A 26,684-nucleotide genomic window follows, 5' to 3' on the forward strand; every position below is an offset into this window, starting at 1 on the left:
GCCTCCCCTGACACCTGTGAGGAGGGGCTGGAGCCCTGTGGCACGGACCAGGCTGTGCTCTGGGCACCACCCAGCCAGGCTGGTGGTTCAGAGGGGCTGGCCTGGATTGGAAGATAATGTGTGTATTCTATTTCCATATTTGTCAGAGGCGGGGCAGTTATCTTCTGCTCATTGGGCAGTTTTCTTTATTTCTTCCACAACCAATCCTCCCTCCAGGAGCGATCTTCTGTTAATGGGCCATCAATTATTAATCATCTTCTGTTAATGAGCCATTGAGTGTCACTGCATGGCTGATAAAATCCCATCATCCCATTGGGAGATGCTCCACCCAGGGGGAGGAGCCAAGCATTCCTTCCTGGATATAGTCTGAGGTTTTGGGATACCAGAGCAGCATTTTCCCACTGCATTTTCCTAGTGCAGAACTGTTATTCCTATTCCCACATCTTTCCCTGAGAGCGAGCCCCTTAATTTCAAAATTACAATAATTCAGAGGGAAGGGGTTTACATTTTCCATTTCAGGGGAGGCTCCACCTTCCTCAGCAGACAGAATCTGTCTGTTCAAAGCCGGGCAGGGGCTGGGCTCTGTCCCAGCCCTGTTGTGAGCCAGCCCAAGGCTCACCTGAGCAGGAGAAGCCGTCGCCGTTGAAGCCGTCGCGGCAGGCGCAGCGGTACGAGCCGGGCGTGTTCACACAGTTGGCGTTCAGGTTGCACTTGTGCTCCTCAGTTGCACACTCATCCAGGTCTGGGCATGGATAACAGCCTGTCAGTGCCTGGCCTGGCTAATCGGGAATGAGCTTGGGCTCCTGGATGGGCTGGACTCACTCATGGAAGCACGGAGTGGTTTGAGTGGGAAGGACCTTAAGGATCATCCAGTTCCACCCCCAGGGACACCTTCCACCAAGCACTGCCCAGCCTGGCATTTTCGTGGCTTTGCCCTGAGCCTGAGCAGCTACAGGGGCACACAAATGGCCCAGGAGACTGTCTGGAGGCTTCAGCACATTCCCTGAGAACTTCTCTGGTCACCACCAGGACACTGCTGACCCACTGACCATAGTCACCAACTACATCTACATGGCTTTAAATCCCTCCAGGGATGGAGACTGTGCCAGGGCTGGACACTTCCACGAAGACATTTTCCCAATATCCTACCTAAACCCCCTCTGGCCCAGCCTGAGGCCGTTCCCTCTTGTCCTGTTGTCCCCTGTGAGCACAGCCTGACCCCTCAGCTGTCCCCTCCTGTCAGGGACCTTTGCAGCTCCCCTCTGAGCCTCCTTTTCTCCAGGTTGAACCCCTCCATCTCAGCCCAGGCTCCCCAGAGCCCCTGGAGAGGGCTGGCCCTGCCCTGGTGAGCACTCACCGTTGCACTTGAGCCCGTCCCCGAGCCAGCCCGAGCGACACTTGCACTTGAAGCTGCCGGGGACGTTGATGCAGGAGGCGTGCATGTCACAGTTGTGGGCTCCAATCTCACACTCGTCGATGTCTGCAGAGGAAGGACACCAGGGCTGGCCCAGCTCGGCTCCCCCAGAACAGCAGGGCTGAGCTGGGCTGATCCCACTCCCACAGCTCCCGGGGATTTGGGGGAGAGGCTGCCTGGGCTTGGGTGCTGGAGCTGAGGAGCTCAGCCCTGGCAAACGTGCAGGAGGAAGGGCTGGCTCCTGGCTTGGCCAGCACCTGGGAACAGGTGTGTCCTGGCACTGTGTGCCTGCCCAGCACATCCCACAGCATGCCCCACACAGCACCCCGGGCTGGGGCTGCCTCCAGGGCGGTTTCCCAGTTTTCCTCACTGGCAGCCCCAGCTCCAGGCGTGCTGAGCTCCCACCTGTGCACCCCGTGGTTCCCTTCTTGACGAAGTAGCCCAGCTGGCAGTGGCAGATGAAGGAGCCCTTGGTGTTCTCACACTCGCCGTGCAGGCAGATGTTGGGGTTGAGGTCGCACTCGTTCACATCTGCGGGACAAAGGCACCCATGGGACACCCCGAGGATCCCCCAGTGTGGCTCTGGGGACAGGAGGCAGAGGTGGGGCACGCCCAGGGCACAGCCAGGGCCTCACCAATGCAGGTCTTCATGTCCAGGGATGCCATGAAGCCGTCGAAGCAGAGGCAGCGGTACTCGCCGGGGATGTTGGTGCACTGCCCCCCGTCACAGATCTCGGGGTTATCCTCACACTCATCAATATCTGCAGAGAGGAGACCATGCCAAGGTGAACACAGGGAAAGCTGGAGCACCAGGGGGGAAGGAGGAAACCCCAAATTGTGAGCGGCTGGGTGTGGCAGTGCAAAGCAAAATCATCCATCTCTGGAAGGGACTTAAGAATGAGACCCCTAATCCTGGAGCCAGCTGTGGGGGACAGAGAGGTCCCTGGGGCAGCACCTGCAAGAGCCAAGGTGGGCACTGACCTGCACAGGACCTCTTGTCTGGCATCAGGGCGTAGCCTTCGCTGCAGCTGCACTCGTAGCTGCCCTCGGAGTTGGAGCAGTGGGTGTCACAGCCCCCATTGGTGATGGTGCACTCGTCGATGTCTGGGGACAACCACAGCACCCTGAGCTGGCAGGGACCCACAGGGACCCAGCCCTGCACAGACAAGGGCCCAGGCAGCAGTTTGGGTGGCAGAAGAGGACACAAATCTCCCCCAGCCACAAGGGAACACCTCATTCCTTCTGCCCAGCCCCTGGCAGTGCCCTCAGAGCCCTGTGCCAGCAGCACAGATTTGGCTGCCGCCCATCCACGACATTCCCCGTTTGCTTTACCCTCTGAACACAACACCTACAAGCCCAGGAAGGTTCTGGGCTCACCCCAAGGTGCTTGAAGGACCCTTTGGAGGAGCACTCACCCACACAGCCCTGCCTGTCTGGCGTGGCCTGGAATCCAGAGTCACAGGAGCACTGGTAGGTGCCGATGACGTTGACGCAGCGCCCGTTGCGACAGAGGTTGTCACTGAGGGAGCACTCGTTGATGTCTGAGGGGACAAGAGCACTTGGAGCAGCCAGCCCTGCTCAGGCCATCAGCTGGTGCCCAAACTGAATTTTTTCCCACTGGTCAAAGGGAGCAGCAAAATGAACAACACCAATGCAACAAAACGCTGGGAATGAGCTTGGTCTGGATGAGCTCTTGGCCTTGGAATGAGCCCCTCTGGGATGAGCTGGACCCACTTATCATGGAAGCACAGAAGGGTTTGGGTGGGAGGGACCTTAAGGATCGTCCATGGGCAGGGACACGGCCAGGGACCCCTTCCCCCAGCCCAGGCTGCTCCAAACTCTTGGTCACCTCCAGGGATGGGATGTACGGGATGGGAAGGAGACACGCACAGCCCCGCAGGAGCTCTGCCTGTGGGGATTCCCTGCTGAGCCCTCACCAATGCAGGTGTTGCCCTCGGCTGTCAGCTCGTGCCCAGGGGGGCAGATGCACTCGAAGCTGCCGTCGGTGTTCATGCAGATCCCGCCCCGGCACAGCAGCGGGTCCCGCTCGCACTCGTTGATGTCTGCGTGGGAAAATGGGATTGGTCCCTTCCAGAGGCTCCTCCACTGGGGGAGCACCCCAGAACGGGGAATATCACAGGGTTAACAGGGCAGGGAATGTAGGGCTTGGATCCCAGAACAGGGAATATCACAGGGTTAACAGGGCAGGGAACGCTGGGCTTGGCTCCCAGAACAGGGAATATCACAGGGTTAACAGGGCAGGGAAAGCTGGGCTTGATCCCAGAACAGGGAATAGCACGGGGTTAACAGGGCAGGGAAAGCTTGGATCTCAGAACAGGGAATATCACAGGGTTAACAGGGCAGGGAACGCTGGGCTTGATCCCAGAACAGGGAATAGCACGGGGTTAACAGGGCAGGGAAAGCTGGGCTTGGAAAAGCTGGGCTTGGATCCTAGAACAGGGAATATCACAGAGTTAACAGGGCAGGGAAAGCTGGGCTTGACTCCCAGAACAGGGAATAGCACACAGGTAACAGGGAGGGGAATGCAGGGTTTGGATCTCAGAACAAGGAATATCACAGGTAACAGGGCAGGGAAAGCTGGGCTTGGCTCCAGTGGTCTCCTGGTTAGTTTGAATGTTGGGAAATCCCACCTTGTGCCTCAACCTCAGAACCCAAGAGCCCCTCAGAGACAGCAGAGAAAGGAACTGAGGTTGGATATATTTCTAAAAACTCATTTTCCTCTCACGTTTATTTTCCTGACTCCAGCACTGAAGTTAAGAACGGGTTATTTTCCCTGACTTGGCAAAAACACTGATGAGATTTTCAGGTAAAGAGGGCTGGGATACGCCTGAAAATGGGGGTGACAGGTCCCTACCAAACACCCCCAGATCAGTGGGAGCCTGTTCCTGGTGAATCCCAGGCTGCATTTTCACTGCTGGTGCTGTCCCCTGCCCCAGGCTGCACAGAATTCCTCCCTCAGGAGGCTGAAGCCAAATTCTTTGGCCAAACACAGGTGGGAAGAAGTTAATCCTTGACCACAGGCAATGACAAAACGTCACCACCCCCTTTGGGGTGAGATGACTCAGCTCCCTGTCACCCAGAAAAAAAGGATAAAGTGGAATTGGACAAGTAAGAGCGAGCATTAAATTAAAAAAAAAAAAAAAAAAAAAAAGAACAATGAAATTTATATCCTTCTATAAAGATTAGAAATCAGACTACTGCAAGAAGGCAGCAGGTCATGGGTGAGGACTGTGACATTCCCAGGGTCCCAGAAATGGAGCAGGAGGAGGAGGGTGATCAGTGGGAGCTGTGGAAACCCACACTACAAATTGTACGGAAAAGACAAAGCCCCTGCCAGGGACAGTGATTTATTTTAAAGAGCAGAGAGAAGAAAACACGAAAAATAAATAAATGGTGTTGAATCATGGCTTGAAGTGGTTTGAAAGTCCAAGCCAAAGCAGAATATTAAGAGCAGGTCAGTGAGACAAGTGAGTCTGGCTGGACAGAGGACAGGAACGTGGAATGCCAGGAATTAGAGGACAGCAGGAGTCTGGCTGAGCTGTTGGAGACAAACTGAGGTACTGAGGTCACTGATGGGATTTTTTAAGCTCCGAACGAGAAATTATTCAATTGAAAACAGATGAGACTCTGACAGAATAAAAACAAGCCTTGGGCAGGCTGGAGGAGCTGTAAGGAACTGTGTGTGAGGATAGAGGGAGATTTAAAAGGGCAGGTGAAGGGAGCCCCTATAACTGAGAGGGTGGAAGGGGGCAAAGGATGTCCCAGAGGTGGAAGGGGGCACAGGGCGTCCCAGAGCTCCTCATGGAAATGGGAATTGATCCATGCAGTGTTTGGGGAGCTGGGCACCTCTGGCTGTGCCCTGCCTTTCCTCAGGGCCCTGCCCTGTCCCAGGAGGTGCCCTCAGGGGCTCAGCCTTGCTCACCCATGCAGTTCTTCATCATCATGAAGCCGCTCTCGTAGCCCTCGAAGCACTCGCACTCGAAGCTGCCCGGGGTGTTGACGCACGAGCCGTGGCCGCACAGGTCGGGGGAGATGCGGCACTCGTCGATGTCTGGGGGACAGGAGAAGGTTTTAAAATCATAGGAAATTCGGGGAGTTGGAAAGAAAGCCAGGCTTAGTAGGGAAAATGTTAAAGGTAGGCCCTGGGAAGTGTTAGTCCTTGTGTTTGCTGGATCGTGTGAAGCTGCACCAGTGTTGTCAGTATGTGACAAATGATATAATTGTTAGATGTGATTGGATATAATTATTGTTGAAAGAATCGTGAGAAACTATGTTAGGGGTTGGGGGTCCCTCACCTGTGCAGTTCCTCTCCTCAGCATCCAGAGCGAAGCCGTTGCCGCAGATGCACCTGAAGCTGCCGATGGTGTTCCTGCAGGTGCCGTGGGTGCAGAGCCCGGAGAACACCTTGCACTCGTTCACATCTGGGGGATCAGACACATCCAGCCAGGGGGGCTCGCCATGAACCCCCTCGCTGCAGCTGAGAACCTCCTCAGCTCACGCGCCAGCCCTGACTGCCCTTCCTCACCTGCTGCAGTGTGATTTCAGGGTTTACCTCAGAACCTGGGTCCCTCCCCTGAAGATTCCCTCCCAGGTGTGTCAGTCCCCTCTCCTTTCCCCTCCCTGACCCCTGCCCAGCACTGTCTGTCAGTCCTGGCATTCCAGAAGGGATTGGGCAGATTCAAAGGATGCCCTCTACCCCTGGGGGGCATTGGGCCATCCAGGTGTCCTTTGTCCCTTTGTCCCTCCCCTCCTGTCCCTGCCTGGTGGCTCCCTGCCCCTTCCCTGCCCCTCGGGGTTCAAAGGAGCAGCAACCACGGGCTCAGGGAGTTCTGCTGGAGCTGGTGCTGCATTCAGAGGCCAGAACAAAGCTCTGGATCCAAACCCTCCATCAGAACTGACTCCTTTCCTTCACCATTGCCTTAAAGCTTCTCCACAGAGGGAAACCTGAGGAGCAGACTCCACCCCACCACCACCAGAGCTCCTGCAGGCCTGGACTTATCTCCACACGCCCAGCTGCAGCACCCAACCAGCCAAAAGCGTCCTTGGGGTGAAACACCACAGTGCCACTATTTGGTCCAGCACCAAGGGCCAGCCAGTCCGAGGCGCATCCCCACTGTGACACCGGTGGCTCCAGCACCCACCTTTGTAGAAGGGCCGCCCCGAGAGCACGTCGCCGCGGTTGGCGAAGCCGGGCCCGCGGGGACACAGCGCCTTGAACTCGGCAGAGCCCGCGCGGGGACACTCCTCGCAGTCGGAGCCCCAGGCCGAGCCCACGGAGCAGCAGCACATGTCCATGCGGAACTTGCCGGGCAGCGGCTCCGTGCACTCGTCCTCGTCCCAGCGCATGTAGCACTGCTCCACGCGCACGTCTGGGGACACAGTGTGCACACGCGTGGGTCTGCTGCCCACCGTGGGCTTGTCTGACGCGTTGTGGTGTCTCAGAAACCCAATCCCTCCCATGATCATTCCCTCCCAGCTGTGTCAGCCGCCTCTCCCTTCCCCTCTCTGACCCCTGCCCAGCACTGTCTGTGAATCCTGGAATTCCAGAATTCAGTTAGCAGATTCAAAGGATGCTCTCTACCCCCCTGGGGGCATTGGGGCCATCCAGGTGTCCTTTGTCCCTTTGTCCCTCCCCTCCTGTCCCTGCCTGGTGGCTCCCTGCCCCTTCCCTGCCCCTCTCCCCGGGGTTCAAAGGAGCAGCAACCACGGGCTCAGGGAGTTCTGCTGGAGCTGGTGCTGGTGGGGAGGTGGCAAGTGGGAGGGCAGAGGAGGCGTCCTTACCCACACAGGTCCTGGCAGTGCCATCCAGGGTCAGCCCCTCGGGGCACTCGCAGCGGAAGGAGCCGGCCGAGTTCACGCAGCGCCCGTTGGGGCACACGCCCGGGAACACCTCGCACTCGTTCACATCTGTGGGGTGGCACGGGTCAGGGATGGTGGGGGGACGGCACGGGGACACGGCCAGGGGGGGCTCAAGGGGCTCCTGGAGGGGCTGGGAGGAGCCCAGAGCTGCCCACCGGGATCCAAGTGGCAACTTAGCCATGGAAACCGGGCAGAAACAGAGCCAGGATCTGGGCACAGACACACAGACAGACACAGGGCAGAGAGTGGAGATCCCCCAAGGACTCAGAGAGGCAGGAGAACAGTGACCACATTCCCAAGAAGAGCAGTTTTCCCTCCCTGCAACACTTTACCTTCACAGGTGACGCCCTTCATGCGGGCGTAGCCCCGGGGACAGGCGGTGTCTGCAAGGGACAGGGATGTCAGCAGGGAAACCCTTCCAGCTTTCCCACAGAACCACGGAACACCCAGAGCTGGGAGGGACCCACAGGACCACCCAGCCCAGCTCCCGACCCTCCACAGCCCCCCACCAACCCCACCGTGTCCCTGAGAGCGCTGGCGGTGCCCGAGCACCCTGTGGGCATTTCTCCCTGTCCCTGCTCTCCATCCCCACACTCCTGCATTTCCCGGCAATGCCCGGGCCTGGCAGAGCCTCACCGATCTCGCAGCGCTCGCAGGGGCTGCCCCAGGCTGCCCCCAGCGTGGCACAGCACTCGGATTTCAGCGTGGCCCCGTTGATGTTGACCTCGCAGCGCCCGTCCTGGATGTTGAGCCAGCAGGTGCCCTTCATGCTGTCTGCAGGGACACACCGGGGGCTCAGGGGCTGCCCCGTGCCCCCAGACCCGGGGCTGGCAGCCCTGAGAGGCAGCTGGGAGGAGCTGTCCCTCCCAGGGAGTCACTGATCCCTGAGGACGTGGTTGTTCCCACAACCCAGAGCCCTAAAACCCTTCCAGTGCCACCCCTGCCATGGGGACACCATCCCTGGTGCCAAGGTGCTCCAGCCTGGCCTTGGACACTGCCAAGGACCCACAGCTGCTCTGGGAATTCCATCCCAGGCTCCCAACACCCTCCCAGACAGGAATTCCCCCCCAGCATCCCATCCATCCCTGTCCCCGTGCCAGGCCGGGTGACGGCGCAGGGTGACGCTGGCAGTGCCACCCGGGCTGGCAGGAGCTGGCCCTGCTCACCCACACAGATGGTGCCACTGGGGTCCAGTTTGCTGCCCGGGGAGCACTCGCAGGCGAAGGAGCCGGCGTTGTTCCTGCACAGCCCGTTCACACACGGGTTGGACGTGCACTCGTTGATGTCTGAGGGGACAAAGGGACAAGGGGACAAAAGTCACAGAGGGGAGTGACAGGGACACGGCCCTGGGGGGACAAAAACTGGAGGAGGTGAGAGCACAGGGAGTGAAAAATTGTGGGTTTAAATTGTTTTTTACATTGTTTTAAATACAATAATATAATTTAAAATATGTTAAAATATATATTTATATATAAAATATAAATGCATATAAAAATATAAATGTATAAAGTGTGTAATATAAAAATATGTTGTGATATAATAATGATGTAGAACATAAAAATATATTATATAATATATAATGCTGGTATATTATATAATATACCAATATCATATATATAGTATATCATAAATATTTATAATGTATGGTATGTTATATATATTATATAATCGAAATTATATTTATATATTGTATATTATATATTCTATTCTATATTATATATAATATATATAATATACTGTATAATAATATAGCGTAGAATGTAAGAAATACTACATAAATAATAAATTATATAAAAATTCCATATAAATATATAAATTATAGCTAGAAACATGTAATATAGAGAGCCCTAACAACAATATAAAAAAAATACAAGATTTACAAAAAGTATTTGGATTGAGGGTGGTTGGAGCACTTGTGTGCAAAGTGCCAGTTCTCAAATATTTGAGGCCTCTGCGCACAGGAAACCATTTTTTCCTCCTCCAAATCACAGCCTTTCAATCAAATTCCCCAAACCTTGCAATTTTGGTCAGGCCTCAAGCTCAAACTCTGTGGCCCTGGAGGAAATTGCTCTGGTTTCCAGGCTCAGATGTTTTGGGGTCAGGTGCCCATTCTGCTTTGAACCCAGTGTGAAATATCACTAAAAACCACAGGGAAAAAAAACCCTAAAAATGAGGTAAACCCCCCTGAACCCCAAAGGTGCAGCTGCTGCAGTGCAGAGCAGCGCAAAGGGAAGGGAAGCAGGGGTTTGCAGCCCCAGGCAAGAGCTCAGGCTGTGTTTCTGCAGGTGCTGCCCGGCCCCGTTACCTTCGCAGGTGTCGGTCTCGGTGCGGAACACGAAGCCCTTGGGGCAGGTGCAGGTGTAGCTGCCAGGGGTGTTCCTGCACAGCCCGTTGTCACACAGCAGCCGGTTGACGCTGCACTCGTCCACATCTGGGGACAGATGTGGCACCCGTCAGCTGCTTTGGGCTGGGAAGGGTTAATTTCCCCCACGCAGTCACGGGAGGGACCCACGGGATCATTGATCCAACCTCAGCCTCTGCACAGGCTCCCCAACAATCCCAGCCTGTCCCAAGGTGTCCAAAGGCTCCTGCAGCTCTGGCAGGGCTGGGAAGGGACCATTCCCTGGGGAATTCAGTGCCCACCACCCTCAGGGGGAAGAACCTTTCCCTGATCTCCCTCCCAAATCCCAGAACCTTTCCTGATCTCCATCCCAAATCCCAGAACCTTTCCCTGATCTCCATCCCAAACCCCCTGAACCTTTCCCTGATCTCCACCCCAAATTCCAGAACATTTCTCTGCTGTCCATCTTCCACCTCCCTGGCACAGCTCCAGCCATTTCCTGGCTCCTGTCCCTGTTCCCAGAGCAGAAATCAGAGCTGCTGAACACCCAGCCCACGGGGAGCAGGGCACGAATTCCTTGTTTTCCTTTCCCCACTGAAATCCTTATCCCAACCCATGAGCTCCCCAGCTTCCACCCTTCCCATTCTCACCCCAGCCCAGCTGCTGGGGGGAATTTGGATGATGCTCAAGGGGCACCAGGTGCTGCAGCAGCTCCTGGAGGTGCCTGGCACCCCCTGAGCCCCAGCCCTGACTCACCCACGCAGTTCTTGCCCGTGGGGTCGGACTCGTAGCCCAGGTTGCAGATGCAGCGGTAGCTGCCCCGCAGGTTCTCGCACATCCCGTTGGGGCAGATGTCGGGGTTCAGGGCGCACTCGTTGATGTCTGAGAGGCAAAAAGAGGCGCGTGAGCTGCAGCCCAGCAAAGGCAAAGACAGAAACCTTCCATCCCCTGGCTCTTCGCCGCAGGAACCATGGAGTCTCAGAGTAGTTTGGGTTGGAAGGGACCTCAAAGCCCATCTCGTTCCAATTCTACCATTCCAGGCTGGCCTTGGAGAGTCCAAGGATGGGGCAGCCACAGCTTCTCCCTGTCTTGAGCCAGCCTGGGGCTCTGAGCTCAGGAGGAGAGAGCTGGGTAAGGGGCTGGGATAAGCCCAGTTTAATGTCAAGGGCTCTCAGGTCCCAGTGTGACATCCCAGAGTGTTCTTTATCCCAGTTCCAAGCTCAGGAATTGAATTATCCCTGGGTTCAGCACTGAGTGACCCAGAAGGGTGGCAGCCAGGTGGGCACTGCCCCTTCCCTGCAGCAGCATCCCTTCCTCTGCTCTTTTGGAGCCAAGCCCTGGTGCCAGGGCAGAGATTTCAGCCTGGCAAGCCCCAGCCTGGCCCAGCCCAGGCAGTCTGTGCTGGCACCACAGCGTCCCCGCAGTGCCAGATGGCCACGGCTGCCCAGGCACTGCTGGCCTTTGTCCCCACACTCTTGGAGCTCAGTTCCATCGAGGGAAACCCAGCCTGGAGAGCTCTGAGTGCAGCCCTGGCTCCAGGCAGGGGTGGAATGACCAGAGCGTGGCCTTGCTAGAAGGAGTCTCACCATGGCCATGGGACTGCCTCTGGCCAGGACAAGGAGCCCTGGATGGGAGCCCAAGGAGCCACCAGGGCTCTGCCTCTGGCTCCTTCCCTCTGGAAGGCTTGGCAGGGCTGCCTGGCTGCTCTGTGCTCTCCTTGCTGATCCAAGCACTGCCCAGGGCTGGCACTGGCACCTCTTGGAACTCAAAGCCGCCCCTTGGCAGCACAGTTTGTCACCTCCCTCTGCCTGGGACACCCCAAGGAGCAGCTGGAGAGCAGAGGAGGGAAGCAACCAGGAGGGTCCCACTGCTCATTCCCGTCACAGCAGGGATGGGAGCCCAAGATCTCCTGGCACAGCTCCCACAGGAAAAGCAGCTGAGGGTGCTGTGGGATGTGCATGTGGAATCCTGCATGCCCCTGGGGAATCCTGCATGCCCCTGGGGAATCCTGCATGCTCCTGAGGAATCTTGCATGCTCCTGAGGAATCCTGCATGCCCCTGGGGAATCCTGCATGCCCCTGGGGAATCCTGCATGCTCCTGGGGAATCCTGCATGCTCCTGAGGAATCCTGCACATCACATCCCTCTGGAATTCTGCACCCACCTCTGCCATCAGCCGTGATCCCGATGCCGCTGCTGCAGAGAGCCTGGAATTCCGCTGGGGACAGAGCACAACAACAGAGCCATCAGCCTGGCAGGACATTCCCCTCAGGGAGCTTAACGGAGCTGAGGGCTTCAACACACCGAGGTTTAATCCTGTGTTTGTCACAGGGGCAGTTCTAGGCCTGTTTATGCTCATACAACACAGTCACAGGTGTGAGGTGAATTGGGAGGGACCCCAAGGATCATCCAGCCCAACCCCTGGACCAGCCCAGGCACCCCAACAATCCCACCCGTGCCTGGGGGCGCTGTCCAAGCTCCCCTGAGCTCTCCCAGCCTCGCTGCTGTGACCTTGTGCATTTAATGCCGATGCTCCCACTTCCAACTTCCACCCCGTTTATAATTTATCCATAAATTATGGATTATGGATATGGATTATGGATTTTCATTATGGATCTGGATTATGGATATTCATTATGGATATGGATATGGATATGGATATTAATTATGGATATGGATATATTATGGATTATGTATATTGGTTACGGATGTTCATTATGGATTATGGATATTCACTATGGATATGGATATATTGTGGATTATTGATATGGATTATGGATATTCATTACGGATTATGGATATTCACTATGGATATGGATACAGTATGCATTATGGATATTGATTATTGGTTATTGATTATTGATTATGGATATGGATATATTGTGGATTATTGATATGGATTATGGATATTCATTACGGATTATGGATATTCACTATGGATATGGATATAGTATGCATTATGGATATTGATTATCGGTTATCGATTATTGATTATTGATTATGGATATGGAATATGGATATTGATTATGGATATGGATATAATTATGGATTATGGATATTGATCATGGGTTATCATTGTTGATTATGGATATGAATTATGGATATTGATTATGGATATATTATAGATCATGTATATGGATTATGGATATGGATATATTATGGATTATTGATATGGATTATGGATATTGATTGTGGATATGGATTATTGATTATTGATTATGGATTATAGACTGTGGATTATGGATTGCAGATTACGGATGATGTCCCAACCAACGCCACGGCCCAGCCCGGCGTGGCCTCACCCGAGTTCTTGGCCGGGCAGGGCTGGCAGGGCTCCCCGAAGCCGTGGTCGGGGTTGGCGCAGCAGCACTCGGACTTGGTGACGGCGCCGGGGAAGGGGCGGGCGCAGGTGCCCTTCTTGATGCCCCCGTAGCAGGTGCTGCGCATGTGGGTGTCCACGCAGACGCGGCCGTCCACGCCGATGGCCAGGCCCCCCAGGCACTCGCAGCGGAACGAGCCCTCGGTGTTGATGCACCAGCCGTTCATGCAGATCCCCGGCGTCTCGCACTCGTCGATGTCTGGGCAGGGCAGGGCGGGAGAGGGGTGAGATCGGGGAGGAGGGACACGGGGAGAGGGGTGGGGGACAGGGAGAGAGGGGTGGGACATGAGGAAGGGGGACTGGGACACATGGAGAGGTCTGGGACACATGGAGAGAGGGGACTGGGACACACAGAGAGAGGGTTGGGACGTGAGGAAAGAGGACTGGGGTACAGGGAGAGGTCTGGGACACATGGAGAGAGGGTTGGAACATGAGGAGAGAGGATTGGGACACACAGAGAGAAGGCTGGGACATGAGGAAAGGGGACTGGGACACATGGAGAGAGGGCTGGATATGAGGAGAGGGCTGGGACACATGGCCAGAGGGTTGGGACATGGGGAGAGAGGGCTGGGACACATGAACAGGGGCAGAACACGTGGACCGGAGCTCAGGACATGCAGAGAGAGGCTTAGGACACACAGGGAGGGGATCAGGATGCATAGGAAAGGCTCAAGTCACACTGAAAGAGGCTCAGAACACTAAAATGGAAGGTCAAAGACACTGAGAGAGGCTCAGGACACATAGACAAGGGCTCAGAACATGACAACCTTTCCCCTTTTTGCCAATTCTGCCACAAAGGCCCAATGTCTGGCAGCACAGCAGGAGCTGCCTGGCCACACCCTTGGATTTCTCATCTCCCCTTGCCCTGAGGAGCTCACAGGTGCCCTGAGGAATGTGGGCAGGGGCTGGGGCTGGGAAGAGCCCACCCGGGGCTCACTCACCCACGCAGTAGCGCCCGTTGGGAGCCAGGACAAAGCCGGGTTTGCAGATGCACTTGAAGCTCCCGTCCTCGTTGATGCACATCCCGTTGAGGCACATGTTGGTGGTGGCACACTCGTCGTGGTCTGGGGGCACACACAGCACCCCGGAGCTGCAGCGAGACCCTCCTGTGGCCCAAACCCGCCCTGTGCCCCATCCCATGGCCAAACTGTGGGTGCTGGGCCTCCAAGCAGAAAGGGAGATGCTTGGGGAACCTCCAAGAGCATCAGCTGCAAGCCCAGGGTCACCTTTCCTGGTCAGAGCTGCCCTGCTGATCCCTGCACCCCAAACCCCCTCACAGAAACACCTCCCCAGCCCTCTCCTGGGGCACAGCCCAGGTTAACAGCCCAGGGAGGAGGTGGCCCCAGCCCAGCCCTGGGCTGCTGGAGGCAGGGGAGCCTCACCCACGCAGTTCTTGCCGTCGGGGGTGATCTCAAAGCCGGCGTTGCAGATGCACTGGAAGCTGCCGTCGGTGTTGACGCAGCGCCCGTTCCTGCACATCACCCCGTTCATGATGCACTCGTCAATGTCTGCAGGGAAAGCACCAAAAGTGGCAGCAGGGAGAGACAGGAGCGGCCCCAGCTCAACGTCCCCTGTGAGAAACTCTCAGTGCCCTCGGACACGGGAATTCGTCCTCAAAAATCCCACTTGGGAAATCGGAATCTTTTCGCCTCTCCGGGCAGTGGGGGAGGCTTTGGAAGCCACTTTGCAATGGAGGGAGAAAATGAACATTTCAGAGCTTGGGCACTGCCATGGGAATCTGCCTTTTCTCGTTGTTCCCATGTGGAACAGTCCCTTCCCATCCCTCTTTTTTGGCAGTCCCTCACCTGCAGCAGCCTCTTGGCAGAACAGCCTCGCTGGAAATGCTGCATCCACACCAACGTGGCCCAGAACCCCCACTTTCGTCAAATGAAGCTCTCCCAACAGAATTCTGTTCTTGGGGAGGACTCTGCAGCTCCCTTGATTGCCACCAGAAAATTTTAGGGAAAGCCAGAGGAAACTTCTGGAGAGATTCCATCTCACACCCAGCCCTGCTGGGGTCCCCTTTCTGCATTTCACCCTACCACCCCTTTTTGGTGCCGGGGGCTCTGCTGACCCCTCTGCCACCCCCCAAAAAAGGGGGCACAGCCCTTACCAATGCAGGCCTGCTTGGTGGGGGTACTCTGGAAGCCCTCGTGGCACTTGCAGTGGTAGGAGCCCGGCGTGTTGACGCAGTCACCGTGGACGCAGGGGCTGCTCGAGCACTCATCCACGTCTGCAAAAAACCCCAGGTGTGAGGGACCCTGAGGCCCAGCAGAGGCCAGGAGCAGCGAGAGCAGCCTGGAGGAGCCCTGGGAGCTGTGGGACAGCCCCTCTCACCGATGCACTCCCCGCGGACGTCCTGCTTGTAGCCCATGTTGCACTCGCAGCGGTAGCTGGACGGCGTGGGGATGCAGCGCCCGTTCAGGCACAGGTTGGTGAAGTGTTTGCAGATGTCGATGGTCTGGTTCAGGGTGGCTGTTCCTGGCGGGCACACAGAGGGTTGGGGAGCCCTTAGGGGAAGCACTGGGAAGGGTTATGGAGCCCCGGGATGTCCCCAGGACTCAGGATGGGGTGGCAGCTCCTGGAGGACACAGGAAGGGTTGGGGAGCCCTTGGATGAAGCACTGGGAGAGGTTATGGAGCCCTGGGATGTCCCCAGGACTTGGAATGGGGTGGCAGCTCCTGGGAAGCACAGGCAGGGTTGGGGACTCCTTATGGGAAGCACTGGGAAGAGTTATGGAGCCCTGGGATGTCCCCAGGTCTCAGGATGGGGTGGCAGCTCCTTGGGGCTGGGACAAACCGGGACAAAGGCGGGACAAACCAGGACAAAGGCAGGACAAAGGCGGAATTACCGATGCTGGAGCTCCCCTGGCTCATCCCGGGCAGCCCCGGGATCCCGCCCTGCCCGTTGGCCCCGTTGGGGCCGATGCCCCCGGGCCCGTTGAGTCCCGGCCCGACCCCGTTGGGCACGAATGAGGGAATTCCTGGGAAGTTCATGCCGGGGAAGCCTGGCATGACCGGGAGCCCCTCGATGCACAGCCTGCGGTACTCGTCTGAAACGAAAGAGGGCTTTGGCTGCAGTGCCGGCAGCAAAGGGTGGGTCCTGGTGGGAATGGGGGTAGGAAATGTGGGAATGGGGCAGAAGGATGAGGAGGGACTGAACATCCCTCACCCCATGGTGGGGAATTGGGGTAGGGAATGATGGGAATGGGGCAGAAGGATGAGGAGGGATTGAACACCCCTCAGCCCATGGTGGGGCCGGGGGGTCTGGCAGAGGATTTTTGGGACACCTGGCACCGAGTGGTCCCTCCAGGCAGGGAAGGATGGGCATGGAGAAGCTCTGCCCTGCTCAGAGCTGGGGCTGAAGGAGGGGATGCACAGTTTGCTTTGCTGAGAGGGGAGGGGAATGGACCAGGTGCTGGTGCCTCCAAATAGCTGGTGCACCTTGGGGACAGGGTTTGGTGGCACCTGGGAAGCTTTTCCAGCCTCATTTTCCAACAGGCAGGGTTTTGGAGTGCTGGTTTTGGGGTGCAGGGCTTGAGGTGGTGGTTTTGGCGTGCCGGGTTTGGGGTACAGAGTTTTGGGGTGCCGGGTTTGAGATGCAGGGTTTTGGGTCCTGGTTTTGGGGTACAGGGTTTTCCGTGCCGAGTTTGGGGTGCCGGGTTTGGGTGCAGGGTTTTGGGGTGCCGGTTTGGGGTGCCGGGTTTGACATGCAGGGTTTTGGGGCACAGGGTTTTCTGTGCCGGGTTTGGGGTGCCGGGTTTTGGGGTGACTCACCCGAGCCCCGCACGGGGCACACCTCGGGGGTCTGGCCGATGGCCCAGCAGCGCCCCGAGTCGCAGCAGCACTGCATCCTGCTGGCCTGGCCCGGAACGTCCCCGGCACAGCGACCGCCCAGCAGCGCCGAGAAACACGTGCCCAGGCGCTGGTCTGAGGGGACAGAGCGGGGACAGCGTGGGGACAGCGCAGGGAGAGGAAGAGGAATGGGAAGAGGGACAGGGATAGGGACGGGGAAAGGGAGAGGGATGGGAAAAGGGGAGAGGGACAGGAACAGGGATAGGGATGGGGACAAGGACAAGGACAGGGATGAGAACAGGGATGAGGAGAGGGAGAGGGAGAGAGACAGGGAGAGGGACAGGGATGGGAACAGGGACAGGAACAGGGAAAGGGACAGGGATGGGGACAGGAATGAGGAGAGGGAGAGAGACAGGGAGAGGGACAGGGATGAGGACAAGGACAGGGACAGGGGTGGGGACAGGGAGAAAGAAAGGGAAAAGGACAGGGAGAAGGACAGGGAGAGGGAAAGGGACAGGGAGAGGGATGGGGAAAGGGACAGGACAGGGATGGGGACAGGGACAGGGATGGGGACAGGGACAGGGACAGGGATGGGGACAGGGACAAGGAGAAAGAAAGGGAGAAGGACAGGAACAGGGACAAGGACAGGGAGAGGGAAAGGGACAAGGGAGAGGGACAAGGATGGGGATGGAGACAGGGACAAGGACAAGGACAAGGAAGAAGACACAGTCACAATGTGGCACCACCACGCTCTCAGGCAGCTCCTGAGGGCCCATCCCCATGGAATCTCTCCCTGCCATCCCCTGTCTCAGCCTGGCCCCCCCTGACCCCAACCCTGCCCCTTCTGGGGGGATTTTGTGGCTCCTGGCCAAGGCACTGAGGGTCTCTCACATCCAGCAGGCTCCATCCACCTGGCACCGAGCCCTGCAGGAAAACCTGGAATCTTCCCCTCCTGCTCTCCCACCTTGCCTCCTCTCAAGTGGGTTAATGAGGGGGAAAGTCTCCCGGGGTGTGGCTGCCACTTCCCGGGAGTGTAATTGGGATTAATGGCCCGGGGCTGTTTGATCTGGGGCTGGGGGTGCATTCTGCTCCCAGCACAGCTCGGGGACCCCCAGGGCACAGTGACCCCAGTTCAAACCAGCAGCTCCTTCCCCAGAGCTGGCTTCAGGGGGGATTGCTCCTTTCAGGAAACTTTACCCACCAAAAACACCAGCAGACACAAAGCCAGACCTGGAGAGGGGGATTTGGAAGCAAAGCTGGATCAGCCCCTAATCCTCAGGAAGGGGAGGAGAAGCCCTGGGGGTGTTTGGGACCAGCGTGCACAAAACCCCAGAAAAGCAGAAAATGCTGCGGGAGAGAGGGGAGGGGAAATTCCTGCTGGGATTAGGGAGAGCTCAGAGGTGGGGATTGAGCCCTGGGGGTGACCAGGTCCAGCCAGGATGGAAGGGCAGGAGGGGAAGGGAAGGGGGTCCTGCTCATGCTGAGGGGACAGGAGTGATTCCAGGCTGGGTCTGGGGTCTGGCAGGGCAGAGGGGAAGGGGGTCCTGCTCATGCTGAGGGGACAGGAGTGATTCCAGGCTGGGTCTGGGGTCTGGCAGGGCAGAGGGGAAGGGGGTCCTGCTCATCCTGAGGGGACAGGAGTGATTCCAGGCTGGGTCTGGGGTCTGGCAGGGCAGGGGGAAGGGGGTCCTGCTCATCCTGCTGGTGCCCCTCAATACCTTTACATTGTCACCTCTAGGGTATGGCAATGTCCCCTCTCCTGATGCTTTAAGTGCCCACATTGTTCATTATTTATCCATTTCCACTTCCCTGGCTTTGTTTCACGGGACGGGAACCTTAAACTCCCCACACAAAACCCTCCTGGGACAGAGCTGGCACGGTTTGGGTGCCAGGGCAGCCCCAGCCCAGCGGGAGCTGTGGGTGGTGCCAGAACAAACCCAGCCTGTCCCAAAAAGGAGCTGCAGCACCCAGAGCCAGCCCAGGTGCAGTCAGAGCCCACTGCAGCTCCATCAGCTCCACACTATTTTTAAATCTGGGCTTCCGAAATTTATTTATTTTCGTTTCTCGAAGCTCTTGGTTTCAAGGAAAGTGGGGAATGTCCCCATGACTCATCCCAGAGCTGTCACACCCCTCTGGGCTCATGGCAGGGCTGGGAAACAGCAGGGAAAAATTCCATTCCCATTAAAATCTATCAGTTTCCCAAACAAGAGCACTTGGGCTTTACTTTTTACTCACACTTCACAACATTTTTTTTTTCCCTTCTGGAACTAAAACATTTAATTCTGCTCCAGGATCCGTGGCTAGAAAAGAATTTGGAGCTGATTTTTTTTCTTTTTTTTTTTTTCTGAATTCATTTCCACAGAAAGCTGTGCCTGCACCACCAATCCCTGCCTGTGCTGGAGGAATTCCTCTTCCCAAATCTCCTCATTCTCATCTTCCTGAAGGCAAACGGAATTTCAGACCAGGGCAAAAAAAACCCAAAAAACTGGGATTTATTTGCTGAGTGCGAGTAACCACAGAGCTGCTCCCCTATCCCATGAACTGGGGTTTGGTACCAATGGACCATCAGATATCTACAGGAAAGGGAGTTTTGATCTGTTAAAAATCCAAACAATTCACTGCAGGCTATCTGGAGGTTGGAGCGGATTTTTTGAATTTTGGATTTTTTGAAGACATTCCTCCCGATCTCCTCCTCACTGCACCCACATTCCCAGCCCCACACCTTCCTCCCGGCCCTCCTCCTCCTCCTCCTCACACCCTTCCCACCCCATTCCACCACCGAGACCCCTCCACACCCCAAATCCTGGAGAGGAACGAGGACCAAGCCATCCCAGCCGGGCTCGGGACAGAGAACAAGGAACATTCCCCACCCATCCCAAAGCCCTGTGCGGGCATTCCCGGCCCAAATGCCGCCCCAAATCCCTCGTTTTCCCCCTCACCGAGGCAGCGGGAGCCGTCGGGGCTGGTGATGAAGCCTCGGGGGCAGGAGCACACGTAGCTGCCCGCCGTGTTGGTGCACTCGCCTCCGTCGCACACGCCCGCGATGGCCCCGCACTCATCCACGTCTGCAAGGCACAGAAAACACCACAAGGAGCATGGAAAATGTGCCCTTCCCCACCCAAAGCCACGCAGGTGGGGTTTGGGGCGGTCAGGGGGTGATGGGGGTCTGCAAAACTCTGCCATTCGTGGAGTCTCTGCTTCTCTCCGCAGCCTCCCCAAGGGGAAGTTTGGGATGGACACCAGGGGAAAATTCCTCTGAGAAACAGGGACTGGAGACTGGAAAGGGCTGCCAGGCAGGGATGGAGTCCTGGTCCCCAAACCCCATCCAAATCCAGAAAGGCTGGGAGTTGGGTTGGGCCGTGAAGGGTCTCCAAAACTCTCCCATTTGTGGAGCTTCTGCTTCTCTTTACAGCCTCTCCCAGGGGATGGTTAGGATGGACAGAAGGGAATAAATTATTCCCAGAAACAGGGATTGGACATTGGAAAGGGCTGCGAGGCAGGGATGGAGTCCTGGTCCCCCAGGTCACCTTGGTCATGGTCTGCATGCCCAGCCCTTGGTGATGGGTTGGATTTGCAGCCCCCCTTGAGCCCCTCCCAGCCCAGGACATTCCACAATTCCAGTCCCTGATTCTATCCCAGTCAAGAGGAGAGCACAAATCCCAGGACATTCCACAATTCCATTCTCTGATTCTATCCCAGTCAAGAGGGGAACACAAATCCCAGGACATTCCACAATTCCATTCTCTGATTCTATCCCAGTCAAGAGGAGAGCACAAATCCCAGGATATTCCACAATTCCATTCTCTGATTCTATTCCAGGGGAACACAAATCCCAGGACATTCCACAATTCCATTCCCTGATTCTATCCCAGTCAAGAGGGGAACACAAATCCCAGGACATTCCACAATTCCATTCTCTGATTCTATCCCAGTCAAGAGGAGAGCACAAATCCCAGGATATTCCACAATTCCATTCTCTGATTCTATTCCAGGGGAACACAAATCCCAGGACATTCCACAATTCCATTCTCTGATTCTATCCCAGTCAAGAGGGGAGCACAAATCCCTGCTTGGCTCTTCAGGACTCTCAAATTCTGCCCCTGGTCACCCTCTTAGGGGTCCCCTGAGCCCCCCAGTGCTGCTCTGGTTCTTTGATGCTCAGAACAGCCCTGAGAGCTCCCAGGGCAGCAGAGAACACAGAAACACAGAACACAGAAACGCCTCCCCCACCTGGGCCCCTGCAGCCAAAATCAGATTTTATCAGCCAGCCCTGCCCTGTCATCCAACCCCAGCCCTGCCCTGGGCTCCAGCCCACCGAGCTCTGCAAAATAAAGGACTTTAGGAGGGCAAAGCTGGAAAATCCCAGCCCAAAACTTGGGGTGGCACTGGGGAGAATCTGCACAGAGCTTTGCAAGGAAAAGAGCTTTAGGAAGGCAAAGTTAAAAAATCCCAGCCCAAAGCTTGGGGTGGCACTGGGGAGGCTCCCAGACCTGGGGCTGTGCCTCTGCCATCCCTCCCTCACCCCAAGGCAGCAGAGAATCCCATTCCTATGAAAACCAGGGAACCAAAGAGCTTCCATCAATCTGCAGCTCTTTTTTTTTTGCTGAAATCCCTTGAAAATCCCAGCTCTGAGAGCAGGAACAGAGCCCATTCCTGCAGGACTCCACATCCTGTGCTCCAGGAACCCGATCCCTGGGCTTTGTTGTGCTTTCAGCCCATTTTCCTGCTCGGTTTTCCCCTCTGTGAGCGTCCCGTGGTGGTTTGGAGCCGCGCTGACCCGGTGGGAATGGGTTCATTAACAATTAACGCCCCTCTCATTAACGCCCAGAGCCGGGAGGGAATCCTGCCAGCTCCAGCCTGGCTCCTTCCCGGCTTTTCCAACCTTCTGTTCAGAATTAAAGCAGGACCCTGAGCTCTGCTGCTCAGACAATGGCAGGATTCAAGGCAAACGTTGATTTTGGAGCCGGGCTGGGACTGGAGTTGGAATTGGCCTCGTCCTTAAAGGCTGGAAAAGCTTGGAAAAGCCAAAGCTGCAGAGCTGGAGCTGCAAAGCTCATCCCTCATCCCACGGCTGTGGGAACCCCAAACTTTCCTTGCGCTAAAAATCCCCAGGATTTGACGGAGAAAACACCCCCGGGGCTCGAGCCTTGGGATCAGGGACTCGTGAAAGGAAGCACAGAGGGGAAAGTGGGAGCTCCAAACCACCCAGGCGCAGGGGAATGAGCTCTGCACGGAGCCAAACAATGAGCTCTTCAGAGGGGCTCCGCGAGGAAATGGAAAGAAAGTGGTTGTGGGGTTCCATCCACCCGTGGAAAGCTCTGGGGAGCTTCCTCTGGTGCAGGAGCATCAGGAAATTCAGGATTTTGGGCCCTCCTGGCCTGTGGGGGCACATGGAGCACCTCACACCTGAAGGGGTGAGGAACAGAGGTGAGATTCGGGATTTGTTCCCTCCGGCAGAATGTCCTGGAGAGGCCAAAAATGGGCGAATCCTGGCTGAGCTTGTTGCCTGGAGCCTTCCTCTCCCTCTCCTGGTGTCTCTCCATGGGTTTTTGTTTTGTCTCTTATCACCCAGGATGGGTTTTGGATGCAGGACACGTTCCTTTGGGGAGCATCCTGTAGAGGCACTGGCATTACCTCACTGATAGCAGAGCTTGGCCTTTGTCCTGCAGTGCAGGAAGGGCTGTTAAAAAGTGAAATTCTTGGCAGAGAAAGCCTGGAATTATGGCAGGAAAAGCTTTGTCCAGCCAGTGATTCCCCCTTAGCTCCACGCCACGGAATTGCTCCCTTCGGTGTCATTTTTCCAGCCGCTTCCAGGATCATTTAAAAGTGCCCCCAGCCCCCCCTTTCCCCTGTGATTTATGGCTCCAGGTCTCTGGAGCAGCAGGATGTGTCCCAGCTCAGCTTTGATGTTCCCTCTCTCCACTTTGCACCAGGAATTTTCCTGTGTCCTCAACAATTTTCCTCCTGCCGCGTTGAGAACTCGGCTGGATCCCAACCTGCCTCTCATTCCCTGAAAACCTCAACACAGATCCTGCTTTTTTCCCCTTTTTCCACCATAATCCAGCCGTGAGATGGGTTAATTCATCCCTAACCTGGCAATTCCTGCCCTCCTTGCTCATCTTTTTGCGCGGCACAAACACAATTTTGGGTGCTTCCCAAGCCCACCTTGCCTCCAGCGGTTCTTAGGGAGCAGCCTGAGCTTCCCCCTCCCTAAATCCAACATTTCCCTGTTTTCCAGCCCGCCCGGCAAGGGAGCAGTGCCAGAAGCTCCCATCACCCCCGGAGCTCCTCGGAATACAATGGACAATGGGACAAACTCAGCCACCCTCTGGAAGTGCCCCATCCACCAGGGATGAGCCTGGAACGGAGCAAGCCCCGACTTGGAGGAGCTTCAGCTCCAAATCCGGCCTGGATCTATCCCTGAGAGCCAAAGGATTGGTTTTGCTGCTGGATCTGAGCATATTCCAGCTGCAGCTCAGTTATTCCAGTTATCAGCGTGGAATATCTGCCTTGGAAAAGCGTCCTTATCCTCCCCAATTCCAGGTGTTGGCAGATAAGGTTTGGGTTAGGAGATAAGGAAGGCACCGCCGTTATCTCCGTCCCCAGCAGTTCACAGCAGATTATGGCACTGTTAATTAGGGGACGCCGTTAATGAGGGGACGTGGTTAATCCCTGATTCCCCACAGGAATCCTCCAGCACCAAACTCCAGCTCTGGGCAGCTGGGGAGAAACCCCCCCAGAGAGGTTTAATCGGGGTTTGACATTCCCTGGATGCCAGGCTTGGATGGGGAAGCTGAAAATGAGAGGGAAGCAGAGAATTCCCTCCTTTCCCCGGTGTAAAATGAACCCAAAACTCAACGAGGGAACTCCTGCCCAGCTGGGATCGGGGCACACCTGGACCACAAATCCATGCTCTGGTTGTGCTTTGATCAAACCTTGGCTCAAAGTGAGGACCAAGGCAGAGATTTTGGCAGTTTCAGCAGGAATGTGCAGCTCAGGAATTTGATGCTCCATCTGCTGGACCAAATTCCTGATGGATCAAAGGCTGCAGGAAACTCGGAGATGTTCAGGGAGCTCGGGGCCCAAATCTTCAATGTGTCCATAAAGGAGCCCTCTCCGTTCCCCTCTCCACATCATTTTAGGGAATCCCAAAGGCGATTCCACTTTCCTGGGATCCTCCTCCCCCCCTTTGGTGGCCCTGTGGGGACGTGGAGGTGACAGAGCTGGGAGAGGAGCCCTCAAACCTCAAATCCCTGCTGTTTGTGTCGTTCCCAGCAGGACCCCAGACCCAGAGGGAAGCCCCCAGTCCGTGGTGGTGATGCAGGGATGCAGCAGCTCCTGGCAGTGCTGGAGTTGTCCCTTTCTGGGGGCAGTTTGTGCCCACGTGGGGCTGCTCCTCCGGGCTCTGGGGGGAGTGGGAGGCCCCTCACATCTGGAGGACAGACCCAGACAATGGATTTGGTTTAATCTGGGGATGGAGGAGATTCCAGCTCAACCGGTTTCAGATGTGCTCTGCTTCCCCAGCTGCTGGGGGAGAGGCAGGAGCCCCTGCTCCCACTTGGGCCAGGCGAATTCCTGGAATATCACTGGATTCGGGGAGCTGCTCCTTCATCTGACACACAAAAGGGGCTGGTTTGGATTGCCCTGCTTTCAATCCCTGCATGTGGAGCTCGGCAGGAATCCTGTCAGGATTTTAGAGAAAGTCTGCTGGCGCCCTGCCCAGGAAGATGCTCAGACACAGATGTTTCCTGGGGATGCAGGAATGTCCATCCCCCAGCAGGGACTGACCTCTGCAGCTCCTCTGGGCTCTCTTTGGAAACGTTTCCCGAGGGGCTGAACCCAGGGCACAGAATCCTGGAATGGTCAGGGCTGGAAGGACCTGGGAGATCAGCTCATGCCACCTCCTACCATCCCAATTCCAATCCTGGCATTCCAGAGGCAGCCAGAGCCCTCCCTGAGCTCCCAGCACCAGCCTGATGTCCCATTTCACAGTGATTAAATCTTCCCAGCCCTAATGAGGAGCCTCCAAATTAAAAGTTGCTGAGTTTTCAAGGCTTGATCAGACCCAGAACCTGGCAGAGTTTTGGAGGCTGAGCTGAGCCTGGCTAAACCTTCCACAGATCCCTCCAGTGCCATCAGTCTGTGTTCCCATTAAAATATTCTTCCAAAAACCCCTCTGTGAACAAACCAACCCATTTCCTTCTGGTCTGAGGCAAGATCAGGAGATCAGGCAAAGCCCATTCCTCATTTCCTGCCCTTGGCCTGTGGGCAGCAGACCAAAAACCCCTCTGGCAGGGCTGGGCAATGGGATCCAGCCTGGAATGGGAGCTCTGTCGCAGCTCCACTCTGGAAAAAGCCAGGAGTGAGATGTTCCTGGGGCTTGGGAAGAGGAGCATCCCTTACCTTCACACCTGTGGCTGGTCTCGCTCTGCTTGTGCCCTGCAGGGCACTTGCACTCGTAGGATCCCACGGTGTTGATGCAATTCCCACCTTGGCAGAGCCCAGGGATGGCCTGGCACTCGTCCACATCTGCAGGAGGAAGAGGAGGAGGAGGAGGTGTGAAGGAACAGCAGCCATGGATCCATGGGTTTCCCTGTGCTCGAGGAGCTGGATCACATTCCAGAGGGAATTTCCCCCTAAACTGCACCAGGGGATGGACAGGAGTCAATTCCTGCCTCAACAAGAGGGAGACTCAAAGGATCAAAGGATTGGGAGTGCTTCCCCAAAGGATTTGTCCATCCTGTGGTTCTTTGGGAGGAGCAGCCTGTGGCATGGAGGAGCTCACCTGAGAGCCACAGTGTGCCCTGGATCTGTGTGGGATAAAATGGGAGATCCCAGGGGACCCTCCAGGTCCATGGAGGTGCTCCCTGACACACAGGGGGGATTTGGGAAATTCCACAGAGAGTTCTGTGCTTTGGGGCTCTGCTTTGGGGGTTTTGCTCTCTGTATTCTCTGGTTTGGGGTTCTGCTTTGGGGCTGGTTTAGGCTCCTGTTTCAGAGGACTGAAATGGTCTCAGCATTCTCTGTTCTGGGGCTGGTTTAGGCTCCTGTTCCAGGCTCTGCTCTCAGCACTTTGGGGCTGTTTCAGTCTCCCATTCCAGACTCTGCTCTCCCCATCCTCTGTTTCCTCCATTCCAGTCTCCTGTTCCAGACTCTGCTCTCAACATTTCATCCATTTCAATCTCCTGTTCCAGACTCTGCCCTCTACATTTTGAGGCTGTTTTAGGGTCCCATTTTAGACTCTGTTCTCAACACTTTGGGACTGTTTCAGTCTCCTGTTCTGGGCTCTGCTCTCAGCACTTTGAGGCTTGTTTAGGGCCCAGTTTTAGGCACTGCTCTCAACATTTTGGGGCTGTTTTAGGCTCCCATTTTGGGCTCTGCGCTCAGCACTTTGGGGCTCTTTCAGTCTCCTTTTCCAGACTCTGCCCTCTGACAGCATTTTGAGGCTGTTTTAGGCTCCTGTTCAGGACTCTCCTCTGAGCACTTTGGGGCTGTTTCAGTCTCCTGTTCAGGACTCTGCTCTCAGCACTTTGAGGCTCTTTTAGAGTCCCATTTTGGTCTCTGTTCTCAGCACTTTGGGACTGTTTCAATCTCCCGTTCCAGACTCTGCTCTCCCCATCCTCTATTTCCCCCATTCCAATCTCCATCCCTGAACTCTGCTCTCCCCATCCTCTATTTCCCCCATTCCAATCTCCATCTCTGAACTCTGCTATCCCCATCCTCTATTTCCTCCATTCCAATCTCAATTTCTGAACTCTGCTCTCCCCATCCTCTATTTCCTCCATTCCAATCTCCTGATCCAGACTCTGCTCTCTCCACCCCGTGCCCACCCCTCTCACACTGCCTGCCCCTCCCACCCCATGCCCACCCTGTACCC

At 56.0% G+C, this 26,684-nt stretch overlaps 1 protein-coding gene across 1 annotated transcript in view; it reads right to left on the minus strand.

The window, feature by feature from the left end:
- Window positions 1–26,684, minus strand: part of LOC134420563 (fibrillin-2-like) — a 69,239-nt gene that overhangs the window by 21,096 nt on the left and 21,459 nt on the right. The window contains exons 7-32 of the mRNA XM_063160719.1: window positions 25,211–25,336; window positions 19,747–19,872; window positions 16,790–16,942; window positions 15,865–16,065; window positions 15,351–15,494; window positions 15,127–15,246; window positions 14,396–14,521; window positions 13,955–14,077; window positions 12,937–13,212; window positions 11,799–11,852; window positions 10,392–10,517; window positions 9,600–9,725; window positions 8,461–8,580; window positions 7,931–8,068; window positions 7,627–7,677; window positions 7,217–7,342; window positions 6,577–6,804; window positions 5,731–5,856; window positions 5,358–5,486; window positions 3,352–3,477; window positions 2,830–2,955; window positions 2,396–2,518; window positions 2,050–2,175; window positions 1,820–1,945; window positions 1,358–1,480; window positions 620–742 (exon numbers count right to left, since the gene is read on the minus strand). Of these exons, the coding sequence (XP_063016789.1) occupies window positions 620–742; window positions 1,358–1,480; window positions 1,820–1,945; window positions 2,050–2,175; window positions 2,396–2,518; window positions 2,830–2,955; window positions 3,352–3,477; window positions 5,358–5,486; window positions 5,731–5,856; window positions 6,577–6,804; window positions 7,217–7,342; window positions 7,627–7,677; window positions 7,931–8,068; window positions 8,461–8,580; window positions 9,600–9,725; window positions 10,392–10,517; window positions 11,799–11,852; window positions 12,937–13,212; window positions 13,955–14,077; window positions 14,396–14,521; window positions 15,127–15,246; window positions 15,351–15,494; window positions 15,865–16,065; window positions 16,790–16,942; window positions 19,747–19,872; window positions 25,211–25,336 (3,492 nt within the window). The remainder of the gene's footprint in view (window positions 1–619; window positions 743–1,357; window positions 1,481–1,819; window positions 1,946–2,049; window positions 2,176–2,395; window positions 2,519–2,829; window positions 2,956–3,351; window positions 3,478–5,357; window positions 5,487–5,730; window positions 5,857–6,576; window positions 6,805–7,216; window positions 7,343–7,626; window positions 7,678–7,930; window positions 8,069–8,460; window positions 8,581–9,599; window positions 9,726–10,391; window positions 10,518–11,798; window positions 11,853–12,936; window positions 13,213–13,954; window positions 14,078–14,395; window positions 14,522–15,126; window positions 15,247–15,350; window positions 15,495–15,864; window positions 16,066–16,789; window positions 16,943–19,746; window positions 19,873–25,210; window positions 25,337–26,684) is intronic.

This window comes from Melospiza melodia, chromosome 7 (assembly GCF_035770615.1).
Source record: "Melospiza melodia melodia isolate bMelMel2 chromosome 7, bMelMel2.pri, whole genome shotgun sequence".
NCBI lineage: Eukaryota > Metazoa > Chordata > Aves > Passeriformes > Passerellidae > Melospiza > Melospiza melodia.